The 10,610-nt window shown below is 42.5% G+C and overlaps 1 protein-coding gene across 1 annotated transcript in view; it reads left to right on the top strand.

The window, feature by feature from the left end:
* The window catches only part of Lhcgr (luteinizing hormone/choriogonadotropin receptor), a 49,188-nt gene that overhangs the window by 17,359 nt on the left and 21,219 nt on the right, over positions 1 to 10,610 (top strand). The window contains exons 2-6 of the mRNA XM_028765163.1: positions 2,431 to 2,502; positions 4,578 to 4,652; positions 7,190 to 7,264; positions 9,436 to 9,510; positions 9,599 to 9,676. Of these exons, the coding sequence (XP_028620996.1) occupies positions 2,431 to 2,502; positions 4,578 to 4,652; positions 7,190 to 7,264; positions 9,436 to 9,510; positions 9,599 to 9,676 (375 nt within the window). The remainder of the gene's footprint in view (positions 1 to 2,430; positions 2,503 to 4,577; positions 4,653 to 7,189; positions 7,265 to 9,435; positions 9,511 to 9,598; positions 9,677 to 10,610) is intronic.

Below are 10,610 nucleotides of genomic sequence, written 5' to 3'. Positions count from 1 at the left end.
AGCCCTCAGCCCTCAGCCCTCAGCCCTCAGCCCTCAGCCCTCAGCCCATCAATCAAGACCTCAGGTAACCTCCCTGGTCAAATCTAAACCAAACTGCTCCTGTGGGAACCACAGCATTCTCCCATTTGGAAGAGGAAGCTGTCTGCCCAGAGGCTTAGGCTGCGAGCTCCATTTGCATGAATAAACAGCTCTGAAGGGTTCAGCTGAAGCTTTTACAGAAACACTCTCCAAAACATGTTCCGCGCTGCATTATCCGCAGCGATAAAGATTCCGGAATCGGAATTTGGCTGTCAGTTTTATTGATGTTGTATGGGGTACAGTAGAATACAGCTTTCTCTTTCGGAAATTTATTGGCATGGCATGCAGAGAGCAATAAAACCGTGTTTTTAATCAGTAAGCCAAGCGGACATGATTCCAACAGAAATATAGGAAGCAAACATGCCATAGTAAGAAGCTTTCTCCCTCCACTGCCCTTGTGTTTTGAGAGCTCTGATGAAATAATGGTAGGGAGAGGTGCTTGGTGGGACTGTCCTCAAGACTAGAACCAGTGAATCCTGTTTGCATTACTCCTTCTGGTCTCATGATTCTAAGAAACTGTTGAATGAAAGCATTTTTCAGCAATGAAGTTTCCGAAATTCCTCTGCGTTATCTGCAAGAAAGAAACTGCTGATGGGTGGCCTGGTGATAACAGAGAAGGCAGAGCATTCTTCCAAGAGAAGCAAGGTGTACTGCCTTGCTTCCCAACAGAGAAGCGGTTAGGATGCAAATGCCCCTTCTATGCAATATTGCCCCAAGGAAAGGGCATTCTGCATCAACTGACTTGGTTGTTGCCCTGGTCGATTTACTCCATCTCTTTGTGACCCAGTGTCTTATGTTGCCAAAAAGAAGCACTCATTTTACCCCCACTGTCCTTCTGTCATGTGGAATAAAGTCATAGGTGGCTGTGGGTAGCTCACACAGCCACTTATGAAGGCAGCAAGTTCCCTCTGTCACCCGCTGACTGAAGTCTGCTCTCAGAAAGTGCACTTCGGTTTTCCTGGTGGCTAAGGCAATCCCTTTTATACAGACCCATGCTCAACCAGGCTATTTCTCACATGTGTGTGTTCACCAGAAATGTCCTAATTCACTTCCTTCAGAGCCTTGGTCCCAGAAGTCTTGAGCCATTTCAAGTACTCTACAAATGTTGAATATTGATCCTTTCCTTGAATTAGCATGTCCTAAGTTATCTTGATGATCATACACCACTTGGCTCTGTCTGGTTTTGCTATGGCTGTTACTCTTTTCTCAATTCTTAGGTCTGCTCAGCTTTTAGGACAACTGTAAGAATACTTAAGTAGTGGCTTTGAGTCTGAAGAAAAACTTCTTATAAATACTCCCTCAAATGACATGAGATGCCCATGAATTAACCATAGGAGAAAGCTAGATTCAGAAACTGCAATCAGCTGCCTGTGGAAGGTGATGTTGGGTGAGAAAGATCTTCTCAGTGACTTGGAAACATTCTTGTTGCAGCCTTCTTTCTCCTACTCACATGCTTTCTGACTGTCATTTGCCAACTTGTTTCCTCAATTCCAAATAGCTTCCTGCCCATTTTCAAAACCAAGCTAAGATCACTTTAGAACTGTTGGTGACTGCTTTCTTGGTGCTCTCTTGACGAAATCTCTTAACAAGATAGGAATGATTATTCCAGTTGTGTTAAAGAAGAAACTGAAACAGAGTTGGGGGAAGAATTGAGGGCCCTGAAGGGCATAGAAACTCCACAAAAAGACCAACAGAGTCAAGTAACCTGGACCCTTGGGGCTCTCAGAGACTGAACCACCAACCAAAGACCACACCCTGACTGGACTGGGGCCCCCTGGACATATGTAGCAGACGTGCAGCACGGTCTTCATATTAGTCCCCCAACAACTGGAGCAGGAGCTACCCCTAAATCTGTTGCCTATCTTCAGAATATGATCTCCTAACTGGGCTCCCTTATCTGGCCTTAGTGGGAGAGGATGTGCCTAGCGCTGCAGAGACTTGATGTACCAGAATGGGGGGGATACCCAGAGAGGGGCTTCTAACCTCTCAGAGAAGGGGAAGGATGTGGGGAGAGGGGTTGTATGAGGGGGAAGACTGGGAGACAACATTCAGGATGTAGAGTGAATAAATAAGTTAATTTAAAAAACAACACCTGGCATAATCTTCTGCTGATATAAGTTATACTATTAAAGCAGAATCCAGTTATTAATCTTATAGTGGCAGGTGCTCACAAACACACACACATATACACACATATATACACTACACACACCATATACACATCACACACACATACACACATCACACTCTCACACACACGCATACACGTACACACACACACCACTATACGTGAACCTGAAAAACAGCCAGTCCTAAGCCTTAAGCTTTTCCTTTTTCCTTTTTCTTTTCCAGATCTCTCACCTATCTCCCTGTCAAAGTAATCCCGGCACAAGCTTTCAGGGGACTTAATGAGGTCATAAAAATGTAAGTAAGATACTGCATATCAAAAGCCATTTATAATTGAAACAATTAATTTTTTCTAAGAGAAAATGTAGCTGCAAAGGGATAATTTTTCTAGGAGAGAAACTGTGTTTAGGAAACCCAACTATTTTTATCTTTACAATACAAATAATATCTAGCAGCCTTTGAAGAAATGGTATGATTTTCAAGAGTCATTAAAATCCAGATAATTAACCTTGCTTCAAAGAATTGAATGCATTTTGATAAGTGATGATATTCTTTTTAAGTAGAAAAGAGATAGGTTTCAATCATAAAAGTCCCTCTCTGCTACAGCAGCTGTTCTCTAATGTCAATCTTTTTTGATAATTCCCACATTGATGAAAACATGTTAGAAGTTTTTTGTACATCATAAGATAATCATTGTATCTAAAATAGAATAAGTGCAGGATAAAAGTGCAGTATTTCTACCTATGCCAATGAAAAGCATGTACCAAAAGCATGAACCAAAAGTGTGAAGCGACCCCATGATGCTGTATGATCTCGTGTTACTCTGAGGGCCTCTTGTTCCTGGGTCTCAGCTTCTAGAGCTTCGTAGACCTCATACTCAGATAGAAGGCTCTCTAGGAAAAAGAACAACTGTATCATCCTCATTAGCATTAGCCTGAACCAAACTGGCTCAGCTACTGACCAGTTGTTCCTCCCCACCAGCCACCACTAAACAATCCAAGTGACTGTTAAAACAGAACACTTACCCTAGAAAGACTGTACTGACCATCTTAACTCTGCTGTTCCTTAAGGTATTACCAAGCAGTAATAAATTTAAGAATATTTTTATTATCAAAAGTACTTTCTGCTCTGGCTGAGGAGTGGAGTTCAGTTCTCAGCATCCACGTTCTGTGGCTGCCAGTAACTCCAGCTCCAGGGGGTTCAATGTCATCTTCCAACTTCTGAGGGTATCTTCACACACATTCACATACACAGAAATATATACAACACAGGAAATAAATCTTTAAAACTCTTAAGTCCTCAATAACAGCATGGTTACAAGAAACTCACTGTGGGTTTGTGTGTTAGATGTTGAGTGTTCGTAACTTTTAATGCATTGAGACTTCGTATTTAAAGCAACTCTGCTAAGCAAACTACCAGATATGGATGAGATGAAACAGCCCAGGAGCCATCCATTGCAATGCTGTTGCCTTTCTGTGAGCTAAAGTTCTCATGGAGTCTAGAGCCTTCTGTGAGCATTAACCTTAGGAATGCACAAACCCACACTTGTGGATTGGAGACTTTTTTCTCACTTGCCAGTAAATGGCAGCTTTTGTGGGTATTTTGACATTACCACCATGCTTGGGTTTGATCTATGCCAAAACGATTCATTTACTTTTGTGCCTTTCTTAAGAAATATATTTAACCTGTAGTCCACTTGCACCCTTATTCATTCAATCTGTAGCTACGTACTAGGCAATATGAAGCTACCAGGGACTCACGTACCAAGCAATATGAAGCTACCAGGGACTCAGATAAGAGTAGAAGGAATTCCTCATCGTGAATTTGTTTATAGACTGAGACACTAGAGGAAAAGGATGCTCAGAATCCATAAGGTGATTCCACCATCCATGCACTATACCTATCTTGAAAGAGCCTCAGAAATGGGTTTTGAGAAATCAAGAGTTAAGCTATGAAACAGCTAATCCAATCCAAATTAAAGCCTCACTGAAGTGATGCATGGGTACTTCAGAGATCTCAACTGCAGCCTGCCATCATCATGTAATTAGCATATTGCTTTCTAGAGGTGTCAAGCAAGGGAACCTGATCAGACAATTTTTAAAGGTCCTATGCACTTCCAACAATGTATGATTCAGAGTCAGACAAATGAGAGAACAGCCTTTTGTATAAATTAGGGTGACCAAAACTCATATTTCAATGGCACTGGAATTGTAGATATCCACTGGTACTCCTACAGGAAAATGTTAGCCTTTAATGATGTAAGGACAACTTCTACATTCCTGTTCCTTCTCAGAGGAGTCACACACAGAGAGATCATTATCACAAGGACATATTCATGTCTCTCATGTGTACTTTTTTTTCCTCTTCCCTAGTGAAATTTCTCAGAGTGATTCCCTGGAAAGGATAGAAGCTAATGCCTTTGACAACCTCCTCAATTTGTCTGAAATGTAAGCATCAGCTAACAGATAGCTTATTGCTATATGCTATTACTCTGGCTGCTGGGAGCCCACTTGGTATTTGTGTTCAAGCATCCAATGCTAGGAATCCAAGAGGCAAAGATGACAACAATTACTAGGTCTGTGCAGTCACTAATCTCTCTCACTGCAGAGGCCTGAAAGTTGCCATGGTGACAACTGCTTCTCCCTAGGAACTGTGTTAACTCTGAAACATCAACAACACAATGCTGGAAATTAAAATTGACATTGTGAAGTCCTGCCAAGTAACTCTTGCCTCATGGTGGCTGGGGGATGGGTATAGAATACTTGGAGTAGGAGGGATGTTGGAAAGGAGCTTAGAGATCTTGAGTTGGCTCATAAGGGACTGTTTAGGCCCAGTCATTCTTTCAAGTAAGTGCTTCGCTAATAGTAACCATGTGTTAACCTTGGGTTAAGCCTGTGAACATTGGACTCATTGGACTCATTAGACTCTGATTAGTGTTAGTATTGTTAGATTTAGTCTTAAAAGTACATGTTTCCAAATGATGAGACACAGACATGCCCAACTCAAGATGTTGAGAGATGAATGGCTCGATTCCGCTTCCAAGTGATGAACCTACATTAACAACTCACTTGCCTGATATCATACAGCAGGTTAGTATCAGAGCTGGACTAGACACTGGGTCACATGACTTACAAACCAGGCTTCCTATGCCACCACAGAGGGCTCCCACCAGGGGCTTCCTGCAGGACCCTCAGACTCCCCCATAGGCAAGTCAAAAGGAAGAGAAGTGACATACATCGAATACTTGTACTCTCCTGTGCTTGGCATTTCCTCTAGGTTGTATCACTACTCTCATGACTGCTCAGCATAGTTAGACATTTACCATTTTGTCCAGAGAACAGAATGGAAGCTGGGAGAGTATGTGGATACTTTAGACATTAGCTGGGCTGAGACTCAACTCCAGCCCCATCTTTCTCCAAAGCTTGTATGTTTTCCATTATACCAGAAGGTCTCCATCAATGGTCCAGTGAGTAATTATCTAAGCAGGTTAACTGATAAGCACACAAGTACCTGCTCTATTGCCTGTCTTGGCTAAGAGCTGCTGGAACACAGAGGAGCTGAAATACAAATATCTACCAGGACATGACAGTACAGCCAGATAATTGAGAGTAATTCACCAAACAATTACAGAAAAAGCCAAACAATGAGTATTTAAATTTCAAAGAAATTTTGTGCATTGTGCATAGGGTTCATTCTTTGGTAGATGTCTGTGCAATCCCAGACCTGAAATTCTGCAACATTAACAGGCTTTCTGGATAAAGCTAAAGCATCATCAGGACAACAAGCAATAAACAAAGCAAGACATCAACTGGAAGAAAAATAAAGCCCTCTCCAGGGGAGGTCTTTGGGCTCCTAAAGGAGGCTCTGAGACTTGCATGCTAACCTCATGCAGGCTCTGTGCTTTGTCCACAGTGGTATCTTGCATAGCTAGGGCAGTGCTTGATACAGACACTCAGTAAATATTGGTAGAATGTGTGACTGTATGAGTAGCTGTTCTATGGTTAGACTTCAAAGGATTTTTACAAGGGAAAAGTTCCTACCTCTCACTCATTTGGCTGGTGATTGCTTGATTCAGTTATTAGAAGAATCACTACTGCAGAGAAACTCACATCCAAAGACTCCAACCTTATGTCCATGTTCCAAGTGTCAATAAACACTATAGTACGGTAGAATGAGCATTATACTTGGAATCAGAAAAACTAGATCCCATTCAAGTCCTGTTGCTCTTCAACAGGATAAGTTACTCAACTTTCACCATCAACACTGGCAGAGACTTTAGTGTAAACCAGTCACATTCATTCCCCCAGAACCCACCCTACTGATGGATTATTGTAAAGGAAACCAGAAGCAAGAGAAAATAAACCAGTGGAGGCTTGTAAGAGTGATGGGGGAAGGTATCATCATCATCATCATCATCAAAGAAGGGCACACTAGCTCAGGGAAGCTAGGAGGATGGGAATTATACATAAAAAATATCTACAGAATGCACATAAGATTCCAGAAATCTGAATCCCAAGGCATCTGTCCTGTGCTATTCTGGAGGTGTGCCTATCTGGATAATTTCACAGTATGCTTACCAACTCGTATCAACAGACCTGGTTTGCCTCCAAGGTGCCATATTTATTTGTTTATTCTCCCGAAAACATCACATCCTATCTTGCCCAGTGTGCAGGCTCCATAGCAAGCAAGCTCTACTTTGGCCAGTAGCCCTGGAACTTGGTGTTACCTAGTGTGGAGGAGCAGAAGTAGAGATACGCACAGATAAATTCCCAGCTAAGATGCCTACACTGTCATTTTGGAAGGGAGAGCACAGCTTCTCGGAACTTGTTGGCAGGGCCCTGAGGATAGCCCAGCATTCTGGGAACTTGTGGTAGGCATTGGCAGCAGTTGATGTCATTGGTGGGATTTTAGTCAAGAATGCCTGGTGACCAGTGCATCCTGACATCTACTAAGCCACTGCCCATTCCCCCTTCTCTCTTCACAGACTGATCCAGAACACAAAAAACCTGCTATACATTGAACCCGGTGCTTTTACAAACCTCCCTCGGTTAAAATACCTGTGAGAAAATGTTCCTTTATAAACATCTGTGGAGGGGAAGATGGGTATCTGTGAAATTAAAAGTGATCAAAATGTCAGAAGACATTGGGGGGGTTGTTTTTAAGATTTTTGTTTCACCTTTTTTATTATGTGTCTATATGTGGGTCTGAGTGTGGGTTTGTACACGAGTGCAGTGCCCACAATGGACAGCAGAGGACATAGGGTGCTCTGGAGCTTAAGTTACAGGCAGTTGTGAGCTGCTGTGTGGGTGCTGGGAACTGACCTCTGGTCACCTGGAAGAGCAGCAAGCATTCTTAACTACTCACCACAGAGCCAGCTCTGCAGTGCCCTGAGGAAGGTTTTTGACCAAGAGTCAACATTGTGTTTGCCTGTCTCTCCTTGTTAGCCTTCTGGTTTAAATTTAATCAGTATTTCTTATTTTTACTATTCTGGGAGTTTTCACACACACATATAAAGGGCTCCCCTCACTCCTTCTGCCTCACACATCAGAGGAGAACACTGCCCCTTTGCAGTGGGTTTTAAAATTAGAAATGGGAGTGGGGGGTTCACAACAGTCATACAGGACCAAAGAGAACTTCTAAGGTGAGTGGTAGCAAGCAAAGCTGGGGAAATCGATTCCGATTTGGTTTCTCCCACTGCACAAGTGAGTCTCCTCTCTTTCATCTCATTAGTTCATTCATTCATCAAGGGAAAACTTTTCTAAGTAGTGCCTGAGGTAGGCACAGTACCACGTAAACTCAATCTTTATTTTCTGTTTCCCATTAAATCCCACCAAGGATACTGGCTAGCATGACAAATCAAATTCCACTGTAGTCCAACACCAACCAGCCCTACCAGCAATACGAGAATCCTAAAATGTCCTACAGTCTTAGCTGTGTTGGCGATGGATCTTCTGCCATAACAAGTCATCCCTACTACACAGAAAAGTTTACACCTTCTGAACAGAGAGGCCCTTCTCTCTACTTTGTGATAAACTAAATTTCAGGAGTCCCCAAGGGACTACCACTTCTACCACCATCCAAATGAAAAGCAAAAAGAAAGCAGAGGATGAGGAAGGGGCCTGTCTGTAATGACCTACACAGTCAGTCTTGTTCCGAGGAGCCATGCAGAAGCTGTAGCTGGCTGTGGTTTAGTTTTCTATGAGTAATTGTAACTTCCATGGAACCTTGAGCACATAAGCATCCACCAGTTCAGAAGGCATTAAGGATAACTCAGACCAAAATTTGACCAGTACAGCCTCTTACTAACCCATTGACTTTCTTAAATAGCATTTTATTACAAATTATGGGATACCCCAATTCAAGTCCACACTACGGTCTGAACTTTCTGCTAACCCTAATGTAGATAAGGCATGAATTGACTCTAAACACCTTTATCGCTGTAGCATAATTATTCATATAAATAAACAGTAGCACATAGATGAACAAGTATGGAGAGAAACCTGCTGGGTATCATTGTCATCAAGGGCCAGGCAGTTCCTGTCAGTTGTCGCGAGCCTATTTCTACTGAGCTTAAAACTCCACTAGCAGAAGTCCAGATGCCTACATGCCTCTGAAGGAATCTCATTCTTATAATGAAGTGTTCTTCAGTTCCATCTGTCACATGAGCCGCTCTCTTCTTTAGAGGTTAAATAAAAAGCAGGAGGCTTAAACATCTCCAACCACAAAAGGAATGTTCAATGATTTCAATGAGATACTAGGAAGAACTTCCTAAACCACAAATTAGCTAAGTAAAAACTTAGGTTTCTCAAAACGTTAATCTTCCTGCAAAGTTTTAGTTAAAACCTACTCTAAAAAAGAAGGTTCCTTTCTGGAACTTAGTGTGGAGCACAGTAATTATCAGAGGAAATGGACTGCAATACAACAGGAAAATACAATGGCTTTAAAGGAAAGACAGGCTGAAAATGCAAAGGCAAAAGACCCAAAAGCATGGTCTCCGCCCTAAACCTCTAAACAGGAACCCTTACAGGAACTTCTCCTAGCGATGGGACCTTTTCAATTCTGACAGTCTTCATTAGCTAGAAGTGTAAATCATAAAGCTAAACTCAGTATTATAAAGTTTAATGAGGAAGCAGTGTCTGCAGAGTGCTTTCCTCCTCACCTTCATGTTTGTAACATAACAATAATTGCTTATGCTCTCTGCCCACATCACCACCCTGCCCTGAATCACAGGAGCATCTGTAACACAGGCATCCGAACCCTTCCAGATGTTACAAAGATCTCCTCCTCTGAATTTAATTTCATTCTGTAAGTATCAGGCTGATTGCTATGCATAACCATTTCCTATTTGCAGCTAAAATTTGGAAAGTAAATATTTCTCATTTCTTTCCCCAAGGGAAATCTGTGATAACTTACACATAACCACCATACCAGGGAATGCTTTCCAAGGGATGAATAACGAGTCCGTCACACTGTGAGTATACCCTCTAGATTCTTGCTCTGCCACACAGCCTGCTGCAACTGTCACATCTAGTCTGAGGTCAGTGTTAGGCTCTGTGTTTCACCACATTCCTTTGTCTCTGACAACTTAATCTAGACTGCCAACTATGGAAGCTACAGGAAAGGACAGCTGCAGGGCCATATGCTAACGCGACTGCAAACTGCTGGGTCCTGAGGATGGGCAGCATTGACTTCCTTGTGAGTGAAGTTCTTCCTGCTCAAGGGTAACTCTTTAAGGCTGGACCTTTATTCAAAGATCAGAATATAAAACTGCCTGCAATTTAGACCTAAATTTAATCAGGAACCGAGAGTTACCCCTCATAGGTTTGGGAATACAATGGAGACGGAGCTAAACAGGAGTGAGAGGGTGGAAACGTTCAAGACGTGTCGTGACAATTCCTGGGGAACTGTGAGCTCCCAGAGAGTCTTTTCCATAGAACAGGATTCTGCATGTATGCAAAAGAGCTGCATAATATTGGTTTTGTAGAGCTATTACCTAATGCTGGTTGTGATTTTAAGTGGAACAGTGCACACCAGTAAGGTATAATTGCCCCTCCTCTGAAGCTAATAGGGACTCTGGGATCCACTCCTCCCAGAGTGCCCGTGGGCCATTGTGCTCCATGTCCCTCCCTGTTCTTGGCCCTTCATCTCAAAGGGGTGTGATTAGTCATTTGCTCTGCACTTGTTCTCAGTTGAATGGGCCCTTGTGTAAATGAAGGGTGTGTGGAGCACCCCACTGGATAAAGGGGACTACACTTGCTGAGGAAAGTTCAACTCCTTAATTAGAAAATAATGAAAGCAAGCCTTCTCCTTTCATTATTACCTGAATTTGTGATTTTACTCTTGCTGGAACCAGTCTGGCCCACCCCCACCCAAATCTTTACCAACTGTGAGCTCATTTAATGAAA

Source organism: Grammomys surdaster, unplaced genomic scaffold (genome assembly GCF_004785775.1).
Source record: "Grammomys surdaster isolate TR1022 unplaced genomic scaffold, NIH_TR_1.0 149, whole genome shotgun sequence".
NCBI lineage: Eukaryota > Metazoa > Chordata > Mammalia > Rodentia > Muridae > Grammomys > Grammomys surdaster.
This window is presented reverse-complemented; position numbering and strand designations above follow the sequence as displayed.